Source organism: Enhydra lutris, unplaced genomic scaffold, assembly GCF_002288905.1.
Source record: "Enhydra lutris kenyoni isolate GAN:26980312 unplaced genomic scaffold, ASM228890v2 scaffoldscaffold8, whole genome shotgun sequence".
Classification (NCBI taxonomy): Eukaryota; Metazoa; Chordata; class Mammalia; order Carnivora; family Mustelidae; genus Enhydra; species Enhydra lutris.
Window position 1 is genome coordinate 41574874 of NW_019154092.1, and position 15237 is coordinate 41590110.

Below are 15237 nucleotides of genomic sequence, written 5' to 3' on the forward strand. Positions count from 1 at the left end.
GGGTAAAATACATGTAACATAAAATGTACCGTTAGTGACAGAGTGCATTCGCAGAGTTACGTAAGCATCAGCAGTACGTACATGGTTCCAGAACATTCTTTTCACCCCAAAAGGGAACTCTGTCCCACGGGCCACTTTTACAATCTCATTAAAGGGCAGAAATCAGCTGGAGGAAGGTGCCAAGTTAACACACCTTGTCAAGCTTCTCATCAAGCAAAAATCCTATTTGAGAAGAGGTTCATTCAGTGAGATACTCAAATTCTTCGCTAGAGAGAATGACACCTGCGTGGCCACCAAGAGAAGCCACAAGAGTCCACCCCCTCCACCCCAGGAACACAGATCTCTCTGCCCCTCGTCCCAGGGCTTCCTCAACGTGTCAGCACCTGGTGAGCTCCACATCCTGGAAGCCCACCCGCACACCGTGATGCAGAAGATCCCAGGGTGTCTAACACGCAGGAAAGTCTGGGACCACCACCCTAGGCCTCGTGTCCCCCTACCTGCCTTACAGTTGCCGCTGTGGGTTCCAAGCCCAGACTGAAGCGCACGGCTCAGCCTGGCCGTCACGGCGCACTGGCAAGAGCTGATTTCGGGACAGCAACAGCGACAACAATAAATGCAAAGGAAGCCAAACTTGAGCATGACTTTGGCATTTCTTCCCTTTCCGTTGTCCTACTGGCTTGGAGCTTGTCACAGAGCCCCCCAACCCCAATAGGTCTAGAAATCCACCCAGCTACAACCAGGCTCTGCTAAGGAAAGCTCCAAGGAGGGCGGTGAGATTTCACGCGCTAGATTACAGCCGGACGTGACCCTGGAAACTGGCCCTCACCTGGCCCTCTCCCCCTTTGTTAGGAGGCCCTGTTCTGCCTTGGTGACAGAATGCAGGAGGCTGAAGCCCGTCTAGTTCTGGCCAGGAGAGCAGCCCAGATTTGCTCCAGAGAACTTCCTCTCCCTGCACTTAACCCCTGCCTGCCTACCTCATTCTTTCCCGGACAAAGGGGATTTCATGAATGAACCCACATCCAGGGCTGAGAGCATGGCCCCAAGCATTGCAGATGCCTGAGCTGCTGTCCAGGACTGGTCTTCACGGGGGAGTGGGTGTGCACCAGGTGAGCTGGTCCAGGCCCGACTCATTACACTGGCATTTAGGGAGCTGTGGGCTGGGTCCCTAGAGTTCCAGACTGTCTGGACCTGGGGGTAACAGTGAGTAGGCAAGGAGCGCACTCACAGTCCCATGTGCTGGTACAGCTGACTCCCCCAAAAGCCTGCTTGGATGAGCTCAGCCCTTCTTCTCCACCACCACCACCCCTGGCATTAGAGACCTCAGTGAAACCACAAGCTGCTTGTTCCCAGGCAGAGGAAGGGGACATGAAAAACAGACAGGCACCCAGGTCCAGATCCCTAGTGTGCCATCACCATTCCAAGCTGGACAGTAAGTAACTGTTCCCATGGAACTGATCAATTTTGCTTAGAAACAAGATGGAATCATCTTTCCTAAGCTACTTGGTTTGAACCAAGTTGACCATGGACTGAGCCAGAGCACATTTCCAGATTATATACAGCTAATTTTGAAGACTTCTTTCTCTGTAGTGATCACAGATGCCAGCAGGGATCAGAGAGAAGGAAGAGACAAGTTCCAGGAGTGCCCACTGACCTAAGGACACTCCCATCACCCAGAAGTGGGAACGAGAAGCCATACATGGTATTTGTTTGTTTTGGGTTTTTTTTAATACATGGTTTTTTGTGGTTTTTTTTTCCCAAAGGTTTTATTTATTTATTTGACAGAGATCACAAGCAGGCAGAGAGGCGGGCAGAGAGAGAGGGAGAGGGAAGCAGGCTCCTTGCTGAGCTGAGAGCCTGATGCGGGACTCGATCCCAGGACCCTGAGATCATGACCTGAGCCGAAGGCAGTGGCCCAACCCACCGAGCCACCCAGGCGCCCCTAATACATGGTTCTTAAGGCCCTCCCCTGGGCTGGTGGGACCATGTCTCTCCGATAAGCATGACTCTGAACAGCCAGGAGTTGGGGCTCCCTCAACCGCAGTCCCAATCCCTCAAGACACATCAGTACCACATCAGCATTGCCCTCCACCTCCTTCCTTGAATTCCATGGTGGCATCTCTCTAAAAGTTTATATAACTACAAACTGCTAGCCTCCCATCCCAGCCCCAACTAAGGCCAGCTCCAGACAAGAGTACGTACAGGGAGGAGGACGAAGGACGGACGGGTCTACAGCTGAATGGCCCAGAACCTGCAGGTGAGAGAGACGGTGTTCCTCCAACCCACCCAGAACAGGACAGATGAGCTAAACGAAAACCCCACAGGGAACTCCAGACAGAAAGACTGCAAAGATGGCAGCTTCTAGCACATGCTTTTGATTACCAGTGATACAGGCAAAGCTCTGGGAGCAAAATCCTCCCGCTTCCACCACCGGGCCAAACCTAGAAGCTTCCCCTCTGCATCAGACCTCTCCCAGGTGGGTCCTCCCCAGATCAGGACCTGCTCCAGCAGCAAGGGCCCACTCTGAAGCTCCATGCCTTTCAAAAGGCACCACACACACAACCGAACTTGGGGTTGCCAAATCAGGGCCCAGAACCAATCCACAAACAACCCCCCCCACCCCCAAAGCGCATATCCTTGTGGAACAGCTGCTCTGCCATCCACCTACCCCAGGTGAGGGGAAGGAAGCCAGGCCTCTCCCACAGCCCGCCTGGGGACCCCGGCCTGCTTATGCGCCGGTGCACAGTCGTCTATCTGTACGTCTGCCGCACGCACACGCACACACGCAAAACCATGCACCCAGCAATCCATCTGTCTCAGAGAGCCGGCTGTCAGAAATGAAAGTACAATCTCCTGGAGCCAAGTCCCAGCCTTCTAAAAATGTGCCGTTTTCCCAGACTGAGGAAACTTGCAGGGGTGGGGCGTGTTTCACTGCGAAGTCCCGAAGGCCTGGGCCCATCGCCTCCCCGGCCAGACCCAAGCGGCAAGGCTGGATTCCAAATGCAGGCAGCGGGCTGCACCCAGGGCTCCCAGCCACCCACTCCCCTTCCCCGCAGGAGAGGGCAGGGCCAGCCTCGGAGTCACCCCGGCAGTTCAGGAGGGAATGCCTTTGAGCACACCCCCACCCCAACCTCCGAGGCACCACATTTTCACATGTGGCTGTTTTTCCTTTCCCTTCTTCCCTTGCCAAGAGAATCAAGCTCTGGCTCCCGCTCCCGACCTTCCTCCCACCCTAAACTGAGCCCCATTCATGAAGCCTGCTCTCAGCCAGGGCAGGACAGGAAGGAAAACAGCACACAGGGCCTGTGAAAGGCGCACGCACGGAGGTTATTTCAAGGGGGAGGAGGGGTAGATCCTGGTGGCCACTTTCACCGCTCCTCACCTCGACTGCCGCTTGCCCCCCCCTTCCCGAAGCAGGCTCCCACCCTCCAGCCTCTGCTGACCCCTTCCCTTGGGCAGCCTCGTCCCACGTGGCCACGGGCCCTGCCCCATTCGGCCACGCCGCCGCCACAGCCCCCACCAGCCTCATCCCCCAAGGTGGACACACCCAGGCCACCCCCCTCCCCTGATGGAAACATCAACTTGGGAAGGAGGACGTTTGGGCTCCCTCCATCTGCAAAACCCTCACCCTGGACCCCGGCCATTAAATCATCTTTTAGGAGGCACTCTCGCTCCAAAGGGCATAGCTCCGGGCTTTCTCCGTGCCCATCACCTCCCCTCCTGCCACCCCCAAACCACTGGGCACCAACCCAAAAATCAAGTTTCTTCAATTTCCCCACACAACACATTATTAATAAACTGCTCCAACTCTGGACGGAAAGAAGAAAGAGCTCAAACTTTGAAGCCTTGGGAATTAGTAAATTAAGAGCTAAAATTCAAAACAAATGCTCTTTCATGTGGGGGCCCCCTGGTCTTTTTCCTTTTGCAGTTTGGTTAAACCATTGGATCCCTTCAGAGACAACCACTCCTCCCTAGCAGCTCCTTAGTGATCTAAATGGTTACAATTACCTTAGGGGGTAGGGATGGGGACAGCAGTTAAGTCACTGTTTTACCCACACACCCCTCCCCCCGTTTGGGGAGGGCTTTGGGAACGTTAAGTCAAGCGCCCACCCATCTCCGACGGGGCTGCCTGGGGCATGCTGTGCTGTCGTTTGGCTCTTGGGCCAAGGGAGGAGGAGAAGCTCGGGCTGGTGTCGTCACTTCCCCCAGCAGAGGAGACAGACAAGATGTTATCAATGAGACAACTCTTCCGAAAAGCCCCCCCTTTCAAACGCTACCACTTCCCTTGCTATTTCATGTGGTTCGAAGGGGCTGGGGATCCTCCCTACACGTTCAAGATCTAAAAAATAATCCCATCTAACAACATCCTGAGTGTGCTCTTTTGCCCAGACCCTCTCTCCTCTTCCTGGCCTTCTTTCTTTCAGGAACTTTCTCGGTCTTAGAAAGCAGAGAAGACGCAGTTCACACATTCCTGCAAGTTGCAAGTGCTCCCCGCTTCACGCTTCCCCGCTGCGGTCCAGCCCCGTCCTCAGGCCTGAAGCCCCGCCCCCTCTCCAAGTGCCCCTCTCCTTCCTGCTCACTCCTCATTAGGAGCTTTGTGTAAACAAAACCCTCCGGTCCCAGACAACAGTCAGAGTATATACTGCGCTGAAATAAAAACAAACAAGGGTCTTCCTAAAGGCGTCCTCCAAGCTCGGTTCCTGGGGAGAGCCTAAGAGGGTCTGGCTGGCCGGGATGAGCTGAGCATGACTGTGGCATGGAAGCAGCGCCTGATTCCCAGAGGTCACCTCACAGAAGGGGGTACACTACTAGTACCCCCTGGAGATAAATTCTACTGCTTCCATCCAAGCCGCCATGATCCTATACCAATGTCCCAAAGCAAGAAACGACAAATGCATGGAACTCTGTGGAATTTCTCCCCCATCCACCCTACCCCCACCCCCAGTCTACTTTGCCTCTTGCTCTAGCGAGCTCTCAGAAAACCCGGTGATGCCATACTGGGGTGCGAAAATCAGGTGTAAACCGGATGTCTTCGGAAAAAGAGGAAAATGCTTCCCACTTACACTGCTAATGAGTTTCTCCAAGTTTATGACTCTCTTCTCCTGCCTCTGAGGGACAAGGATGCTCGGCTCCCCAGTGCCCCTCCCTCAATCCCGTGACCCTCCAGCACTGGCATTCCAGGACCTCCAGCAGCTCATGGACCCTAAGGAAAAGCTTCCCTCCCAGGTAAGTCCTGTGAGCTCTACAGTCTGCCGGGCCTCCATCCTGTGGCCCCCGGTCACAGATATGCACTAAGCTAGACCGGGAACGGAAACTTTCACAGAGGCATGAAGGACATCTATGCAGAATTCCCACCCTACACTTGAGTTATCTCTGCAAGTTCCAGAAAGGTGGATCCGTCCCTTTCAAGCTGCTCAATACACGAAGGACAAGTTGGAAGAAGATTTAAACCCATCAACTAATGAGACCCAAGTCAGCCAAGTACAACCCCCGAGCCAGTAGCTTCTTTCACAATTAACCAGGAAACAGCACCCCGCCAGGCCGCAGCTGGCCCCCACTTCCTCATCCACGGAGCAGGCACAGGGGACCACAGGATGACCAGCTCAGGGGCCCGAGTCAACACGGATGCATCCAGTTTAAGCACATACAAGTGAGAATTAATCCCAGACCCATGGGGACAGCAGCAGGCCACCCCCATTCCTCCAGCATCCAGTCATTTCAAGGTCTTGAAACTGCCAGGAAAAATAAGGGAAAATGTCTCACCTGAAAGCCCCCCAGGGGCCAGATAATTCGTTCCCCCTGTTTCAGCGGAGGAAGGCACAGCATCTGGACAGTCCGCTGTGGATTTGAGAATAAAAGAGAAATAAATAAATACACAAATAAATAAAAACACCAAGATGAATTTTTAAGCACATTCAAAACAGCTTTAAAGAGAAACCACACATTCCAAGCAGCTGACTCCTGCTGCGACGCTGATTATTAACGGACTGCTCAGGCTTCGCTGCCCATGGCAAGACAGACCACAGCACCTTGTCACCCGTCTGGGCTCCGGGCAGCCAGTTAATCATTGGTCAAGTCAGGCTCCATCACAGACTGGCTGGAAATTTCTCTTTTATTGCAAATCCCCCATTGAGAAAACCAGGTAGTTCCCAAGGTCAAAGAACACCAGGGTTCTGTTCTCAACCCCCACTGCGGTCTGCCTACCAGCTATCGCTCGATCAAGGGTGAAGACTCTTTGCTCAGATCCTGGGGCCTCTCTGCTGCTCCCACAGACCAGTCTCTCCCTCATCTTGTAAAAGACAGACTTCCCAGTTCTTTAGGACTTTTTCAAGACTGCCCTTGGGCTGAAAGTCCTTTTTTTTTTTTTTTTTTTTTTAATGAATCTTATTTATTCGAGGGCCACATGGAAAAGCAGGCTCCCTGCCCCACGCCTCACTGAGCAGGGAGTCCAATGTGGGGCTCGATCCCAGGACCCCGGGATCATGACCCGAGCCAAAGGCAGACGCTTAACCAACTGAGCCACCTAGACCCCAGCTTTTCCCTTTTAAATTGACATACTAGTATGGGAAAGCGTACACATCTCAGAACAACCCCATGAATCTTACTCGTGTACACGCCTGCGTAAAGCCACCACCACCCGATCAGGACAGAGAACATCTCAAGGCTCCCAGCTGGAGGGGAAATATTCTACCTCCTTCCAGGGCTGGTCCTTCCCGGGCAGCCCCAGATCTGTAAGTCTCCCCCTTCCCTGTTCTCGGCTCCCATAAAATCTTTCCGGCACCCAGCATTTGGGAGTTCCCTTCTGCCGTCTTTGCAGATCGTTTACCTTCAGATTCCGCCTGTCCTAGCTAGACTAGAAGCTTCTCTTCAACATCTCTGTCACCCTCGGGAGCTCTGCACAGTGACCCGAACGTTCACGAGGATCATTAATGACGATTCTACCTGAGAAACAGACTCGACAGTCTCCCTCCAAGCAGCTAAACCAAAAAATAATGCCTCCGAACCACAACTAATTACACCATGAAACAAAGATACACAAGACCCTGTAAGCTCTGTCACGCACCACTGCCAACGCCAAACTTCCAGAGAGCCCTAGGAAAAGGCCGGCTCAGGAAAGAGGCTTCCTGTGTCACCCAAGCACACAATTCCAGCCCCCCAACCACCCCAGGTGACCAGCAGCATGTCCCCGGGGTGTGTCCTAACCAGCTTCCCACTGGATCCACTTGGCCAGATGGGCCAATAGAAGCCAAAGTCAAGAGCAGCCTGGAGGCAAGGAGCCCATCAGCAGTCTGTTCCCCCCCTCAAAAAAGAGGTGGGGGGCCGAGCAGGGCTTACACAGGACCCCAAAACCACCACCTCTTGGTTTCTCCCACCTGCCCTTCCAACTACTAATCCCAGGACCTTCCCCCCTCCCTTCCCACATGCTCCTGCGTTTCTCTCTTTGTGGCTGGAAGAACAACTTTTCAAAAATTCTCACCAGGGGAAGGGGGAGCGCAGGCGCCGCAGCGGTGGGCAGGGGAGAGAGAAAAGACTGCGTGTAATCTCGTTTTATCAGGGTGAAGTGTAATTCCTAACAGGAATATACAGTTTTACAGGATACACTTAATCAAATGCAAAACAATAGGGGGAGCAGGAAATGGAGCTGCTTGTTAACTGGTGGAGACCCTGCACTTTCTAAACTACTTTGATGGCCTTCACCATGTTCTAGAGATAGGCCCTACCTATCCACAAGCGGAAGACACACCTCCCCCACCCCCGTTAAAGATGACGACTGATCCACGGCCACGGCCCCCTGCCCTCCTTCAGCTTTGGCTGGCTGAGTCCCAGGGGCCAAGTGTGTTTCAAAGGAAGAGCCCAGCATCTCGGGGCAGAGCTGGGGCCACATTCAGGGTGTCAGCCCGGCTCAGATCAAAGGTAAGCCAGGTCGGCACCGCCAACCACAAGCGTTTTTATGAAATGGTGCTCTGCCCTTCTACAGAGCCTTTGATCTCAGGAGGGATTTACAAACATTAATTAGGCCTCCCTACCACCCCTGTGAAGTAGCAAAGTATACCTGTTCGACCCGCACCCAGGTAAACTGAGGCGTCCCTGACAGTCCAAGGGGCCACCCAGTGAGCTGGGCCATGCCCAAGAGATCAGCGCTCATCTCGCCCTTCCCACAGCTCTCCCACCCCAGGCATCGCCGGTCCCCACAGGTAGTCAGGCCTGCGGGTAGTCAGGCCAACAGTCCCAGCATCCAGCCTGACCTCGAACTACACAGCCAGGTGCTCGCAGCTCATAAAGGTCCAAGAGGCCACACACCTCCATCCCTCACCCACTAAAAAGCTCCAGCAAGACAGACCTCCAAAGTTAGTGTCTCGGTCTCCACCCTGTGTCACCGCTCTCCAGAGCCCAGGCTGCACACACACACAGAAGTTCTAGGCCATTCCTGACTCTCATCCATCGTTAAACATTACCAAGCACCCAGTAAGTGCTGGGTTCTCCGGGAGGAAAAGACAGTCCTTAAAAGACGCAAACCTGGGGACCAGCCAAGGAACAAGCTGTTCAGAGGGGGTACAAGGTGAGGGAGCTGGAGATCCAACTTCTCTCACCAAGAGAATGGTTCCTGGAGAGCCTGGATGTTCTGTCAACTTAGTTCTGAGCTTTGTAAGGGGCACCAGAGCCAGAGGAGCTCCAACCCCGCTCCCCGCCAACCACAGCTGTACCCTCAATGTACCAGCTCTGCCCCCAACCACAAGCCCCATGAACCCTGGGGACAGCACAATCCACGGCATCAGAATCATTCACATTTTTAGACAGGCACATCACCAGGCCTGTAGAATGAATGAATGAACCAGTTAATGAGCCAATGAATGAATCATTTAACTCTTCACTCTTTGATCATCTAGATTTAAAGAGGTTCAGAAAAGTTAAAAGGCATGTGTTAAGAAGTAAAAACAGGGCTAGATCCCAGACTTCCCAACTACGCTTTGGAGGCCTGACCCACCCAGTGGGTACCGATCACCTCGGTCCCCAGCCTACTCAAGTAGTGTCTCCAGCAAGGACCCCCTCCCACCGCCCACCAGTCAAGCCGTCTGCGCCATCAGATACGATACGGAGGGCAGAGGGAGCCGACAGAGCACTCCCCTCAGCAGCCCCAGCCCATATACCAACTACTACTCTGAAACAGCACATCCTTATCCCTTGTGGGAAGGGAGGCAGTCTTCTTGACTTCAAATAGCCCCAAGTCCCAGCCATCTTGCCCCTAGGTTCAGTTAACGTCTAACTCTTTCCAGGAAAATCCTGCTGGTTTGGGACCACCCGGCACCCACGTCTAGAAGCTACCCCAGGATGGCTTGAACCACAGCAAAATAGGAGTTCCCAGCTTTAAGCCCTGGAGTTCCTCCAAAGGCCGCAGAGGTACCAGGCAAGCTGGAGACTTCCCAGAAGGGATTCTCTTAGCTGTGAGACTGGCTAAGATTTTAACAGTTGTCCATTGTAAAACCTTGCAACTGGTTCTCACCTAATCACCCAAGACCAAAAATCCAGCCTAGAGCTCAGACGCTTAAGAACGCAAGCAGCTGATCTCAATTCCCCAGCCAAGTATTCTCCTCCCGTGTGCAAAGTGAAGACAAAAACCTGGGGCAGCATCCCATCTGTGTGTGTGACTTCAAGGCCCGGGTCCCTGCCCTATCTCCAGCCCCACCATTCCCAGACCTGGCTGCCCGCCAGGGTATGAAAACAATTCTTGGGGGGGGGGGCAGTGAATGGTTTTGCCCCTTACCACCTCCTGTCCCTACACAACAGCTCCTTTTTTCATTCTTTTTTTGTTTTGTTTTGTTTTAAACAAAACGTTTTTGGGTGAGTAACCAGCTGTTTGAGTTTCCGACTGGCAGGCTAATCACTTCCTATTGGCTGATCTTGAAAACTTTTCTCCCCCTTGGAAATGGCACACTCCTGTCTTTGTGGCTTCTCTGTTTACACACATTTTGCTACCTAATGTCAACACTTGCTAATGAATAAATCTATCACTCCACTCACAGAAAATGAGGTCCTGGCCCGACAGGAGGACTGCCTGCATCCCATGAACGGATTTATCCTCATGTCCCTGCAGGAGACCCAAGACAACGACACCCTCCCTTCTATGCTTTCAGGTTTCCACAAGCATTTATCAACCCCTAGTAATCTTTACTCCTGGGGCCAAGGTGAATGGTCTTTCTCTCCTTTAAGGAACCCCTCCAGATGGGAAAGATGCACAAGTTAAAACCAGAACAGGGCAGAGATGGCCCCTTGTAGGACGAACCTCACGAACACTGGGTCTCGATGTCAAAAGCTCAGCCAAGCTCCGTTCTAGAACGGAGCGTCGTGGTGATGTTTGTTACAAATACACAGAGCCGGTTATCTCCTCATTAATGACCATTTATCTGGTGTTTTGTAAATCGAAAGCAAAATATCACGGGCTTTGCAGGCAGTGGTTAGCCCAGCACCAGGCAGGCAGCAACGCCTCCCGACTTCAGGGAGCAGAGGAGTCCCGGGAGGGCTGGCTGCAGAGCACGGGCTTCGGTTACACCGTTCATTAAAGTATTTAATTTATGACAACGCCCCAGCAAAACTTTTAATTAGCGGGGGGAAAGGCCCAACAGTCAAAACTCATGAGGCGGAAGGACTTGTGGAATTCCGAGAGAAAACTGGGGCCCAACCCTTCACGTCTCCTGCGCCCAGAACCTTGGCAAAACAAAAATGTCACAAGGGTTGCAGTTTTCAGGTACCAGGACATGGGCCTGAAGCCCCAGGTTACACACAGTCCCACAGGGGGTGAATCCCTTCCCCCCTCACCGTGCAAGAAGGGGCTCGAGGACACTGGGGCCCATCCCTGTTGGCACTCCCGAGCCCCAGTTTTTGCTGCCCTGCTGCCCCCGGCACTGTGTGCCCCAAGGGTGAGCCCCTGCCCAGCCGGCCAGCAGCTGAAAGCAGACGACCGCAATGGGGCTGGTGCCAGTCTCAAATGGGCTTCCGCTCTGGCCCCACGCCACCCAGTGACAACGCAACAGGCAGGCAGAGCTATGCTAAAAACTTGTGTAGTCTCAAGAATTCTGAGAAAACCCAGGGACAAAGTGACTTCCAGGTGTCCTCTGCTTCTGTCGCCTTTACTTGTTTTTGTTTTGTTTTATTTTAGAGCAGAGAAGTGTCCCAACCTACTGGCACAGAGGCATAGTAACAGAAAAATCATTTCCCTGATAAAACATGTCTACTCGCCAGGTAGGAAGGCTTGTTTAGAGATTTTCTAACCTCTTACTTTCAACCGAAGCCTTCCCTGCCCCTTTGAAACAGTCTTCCCTCTCCTCAAATTATCCATTCTTCACACTGACTCTTCTGGCACTCACAAGGTCTGCATTTTCCCAGCAACCTGACCTATTTGGCGCTGGAGACCCTCTGCGTGGATCAAATTCCACGTGTTAAAGCTGAGCCAACACTGGTGAGAGTGAAAATACATTGAAAAAAGAAAAAAGGAACAAAACGTTAAGGAACACCTTTGCAAAAAAGAAAATCGAGATATTCATTCACACACGCGCGCGCACACACACACTCGCGCGCACACACACACACACCCACCCCAGCCACAACAAAAACAGAAAAATCCACCAAACTTCCAACAGAGGAAGCCCAGAATCACCTCGGGGCAAGCCCAGCGCCTCCCCAGAGCCGCTGCCTCGACAGAACGATCCGCGGTCTAGAGGCTCCACGTCTAACTTAAGATAGGAAGGATATTTTTAAAATCATCCACTCACCAGTTGGTTTGAGAAAATCCATCGGGTATCTGGAGTAAGGAGGAGGGGGAGACTCTGGAATTAAAAAAGTAAGAGAAAATAAAGGCCGAGCCATGAGAGAGAGAGAGATAGAAACTTACGATAACAGAGGCATTCTTTCAGCCCAACTGTTTGTCTTAGCTGTGGGGGTTGGAGGAGGGCCGCGAGGCGGTGATTGCCTTGATATTTAGCTGTCAGATAAACAAAAGAGGCCGCCTGGCGCCAGCCTCGGCGCTCCGCTCCTCCACGTCTGCAGCCGCCCCGCCACCGCGCTGCGCCGGCCCTGCTGGAAAGCACCGGCTCGGCCGGGGCCGCGCACTTCACAGTTCACGGGGCGGGGAGGGACAAAGCCCCCTCCCCGTCCCCGACCCCGACCCCGCCCGCCCGCCGGGTGCGCAATTCACCCCCCCGCGAACCCCGCAACCCCCCGCCCCCGCCGCACACGCGCGCAGAAAACTCGGGGATCCCCTTTCCCAGCCCACCCGGGAGACGCGCCCCAAGTGCGCTGGCGAACTTGGGAGGATCTGCGGGAGCCCGAGGCACATCCCCAGCCGCGCACAGAGACGTGGAGAAACGGGAAGCGGTGGAAAAGGCTGAAGGAGGTTGGGGTCTCAGAAGGGAGGCCGAGGCTCAGAGAAGCAGGGGACAGACCACCCTACAGTCAATTCTCTGCTTTACTGTACTGGAAAAAAGGAAAAAGCTGGGGATACCCAACTTCTGACCACTGGCTCTTTTCCATTCTGGCTGGCGGACTTGAGAGTGAGAAACCCAGCTTGGCCTCCCATCCTAACACTCACTGCCCCAAGACCCCAGGGCTGCGCGGCCAGGGAGGATCCCGACGTGACTCTCCTTGTTTACTAAAGGCACAGAGACTTCCAGCCTCTACAGCTCGCTTCTCCCAACCTTCCTTGGCGGGCTTGGACAGAATCCAACTCGGCCACACACCTCAACGCTTTTCCGGGTGCATGGGAGGCGTGACCCCCACTTCTCTCTGCACCCCCAGCTGATATGGAAATGAAGACAACTCATTTTTAACCGCGTGCCTGGGAAAAATGTGCCGGGGCAATGCCCACAACCCACCTAGGGGCAGCAGAGGAGAAGAACCTGGAAGGGAACCCCCAGGGAATGCCCTTGCAGTTTCCCCGTGTCCTGTCTCTACTTTTGTCCCCAAAATCTTCCCAGAAAAGAATGTACACCCCTCCCATCCAGGTGGCTGCGCGCGCGCGCGCTCACACACACACACACACACACACACACACACACACACAGACAAGCCCTGGGGGGGTTAGGGGGTTCTTCCACTTGAGCGCCAGCGGAAGGGAAGGGAGGGGGTGCGCGCAGATCAACTTCTTACCTAGTTCGCAGAGTCGGCTAAGGTGATGGGGGTTGCAGCACACCAGCTCGGGGTTGATCTTCCCGTAAGATTCACAGCAACACAGCCTCTTGACTTCCGAGGAATGCCTGAGATCCGGCCACCTGAACACTTTGCACAGCAGGAGGGGGAGCGAGTAGGACGAGGGCGGCTGCGCGGGCTGCGAGCCGGCGGGCGCCCCCAGGCCCAGCCTGCAGTCCAGGCGGCCGGGCAGCAGGAGGCACGCGGTGCGCGTACCGCCGCGGGACTCCACGGCCTGGAGCAGCAGCTCCAACTGCCGTTCCTTCAGTTTCTTGAGCACCGAGTGCGTGAGCGCCTTCAGATCCGCCTCGGAGCCCCCGGCCGCGCCGGCGCCCGTGGCTGGGGGGTGGGGATGGTGGTGACCTTTGGCACCTCGGACCGCCTTGCCCAGGCAGCAGCCAGCCCTGCCCGCGCCGCCGCCACCGGCCCCATGTGCCCGGCCGGCCGTCGCCCCTTCTCCCCGCAGGTCGCCTCCTCCTCCGCCTCCCCCCGCGCCCTCCTCCTCGTCCTCGCCGCCGGGCGCACGGCTCCTCCAGAGACGCCGGACGAGCGCAGATCGTTTGGTCCTGAACATGCGGGGCGAGGAGGCGAGGAGAAAAGTCGTTTGCCGGCTAAGGAGCGAACATGACCTCCGCACACCATGAAGAAGTCGGGCGCCGAGTTGGGGCAGCAGGCGCAGGCGATAGCAGCAGCAGCAGGGGCCCGGGCAGGAGCGGCGGCGGCCCGAGGGGCGCTCCGTGGCATGCGCCAGTCTCCCGGAGGCCGGGGCGCGCGCGGGGGCCCGGGGGCGCCCGCCGGGGCTCGGGGGCCTGCGCTCTGGCTGCCCCACCCCGCGCGGCCCGCGCCGTGCGCGGCTCTCCGGCCCCGGAGCACCCCGGAGGAACGCGGCCGCCGCTTCCCTGGGGGCGGCGAAGCCTACCCCGGTCGGCGCCTCCCAAAAAAGAGGCCCCCCCGCAGCGGCTCCCGAGAGTCGGGCTCGCCAGCCTCGGCTTTCTACATGGAAGATCCGCGGGGGCAAAAAAACGAAAGGCGTTCGGCTGGGCTGCTGGAGGGAAGAAAAAGCCTCTTTCCCCCTTGCTAAGCAACTTAATTTGGGGGTGGGGAGAACAGGCAATTAAAAAAAAAAAAAAGCAGGCACGCGATTTATTTTTTTCCTCTATATCCTTAGTAACCGGATCTCCTCGAATTCCGTGCACACGAAGACTCGGGGGAGGGGGCCGAGTGGACTTCACCCCGCATGAGATGTCTGGCGAAATAGGAAGGCTCTCAAAAATCTAAGAACCAAATATGCAAAGCCCAAAATGAAAAACACCACCTCCTCGCACCCCCGGAGGTCTGGGGGCGTCCGGCTGGAGCTAAGGTTTAAAAAAAGAAATGTTTACAAAGTAAAACAAGACGTTTGAGGGGTGGAAAAAAACGTATCCACGAGTTACATCCCCCTCTTTTCCTTACAGAGCCCCGCTGGTCTTCCTCTCCTTTTCTTCTGCCAAGGAAAAAAAAATCGTATATTTTTTTAATCCACAGAAAGGTCTGGCTAGGCTGTTTCAATCCGCGGCATCTGGGTGTTTCAGGGGAGTCTGGTCTTTCCTCCTGCGCTCCCGGGGGCCCCGGTCCTCGGCGGGGACTTCCTCGGGGCTGGCGGGGGCGCAGGGGCAGAAGATGCTGCGGCGGCGGCGGCAGCGGCTGCGCCCGGCGGGGCTGACAGCGCGGGGGAGGGCGGCGCGGCGGCGGCGGCGGGCCCCTGGCGGGTCGCGCGCTCTCGCCCTCCTGGGCGCAAGCTGTTCACTGACGCGGGGGCCGCCGGCGCCCCCTCCCCTAGCCGCGCCTGGCCGCCGGGACTCCCCGCAGGAGCTGCTCGCCCCGACCCGGCTGCGGCGGCAAGGAGGCCCGGGTGTCCTCACGCCGCCTCCTCCACCGAGACTCTCCTCGTCTCGCCCGGGAGCCTCCTTGTCCCCCGTCCGCCCTCTCCTGGCGCTCGGGTCCTTCTGCCGCCGCCGGGGGCTCGCCGCGCCCCACTCAGGGTCTCCGGGGCCGGACGCTAGGCAGCTCGGCGCCGGCGGG

The 15237-nt window shown here is 55.6% G+C and overlaps 1 protein-coding gene across 1 annotated transcript in view; it reads right to left on the bottom strand.

The window, feature by feature from the left end:
• The window catches only part of LOC111142744 (SMAD family member 7), a 29475-nt gene extending 14638 nt beyond the window's left edge, over positions 1-14837 (bottom strand). The window contains exons 1-3 of the mRNA XM_022496040.1: positions 13138-14837; positions 11766-11819; positions 5761-5835 (exon numbers count right to left, since the gene is read on the bottom strand). Of these exons, the coding sequence (XP_022351748.1) occupies positions 5761-5835; positions 11766-11819; positions 13138-13750 (742 nt within the window). The 5' untranslated portion in view covers positions 13751-14837. The remainder of the gene's footprint in view (positions 1-5760; positions 5836-11765; positions 11820-13137) is intronic.
• Between the last annotated feature and the right edge of the window lie 400 nt (positions 14838-15237).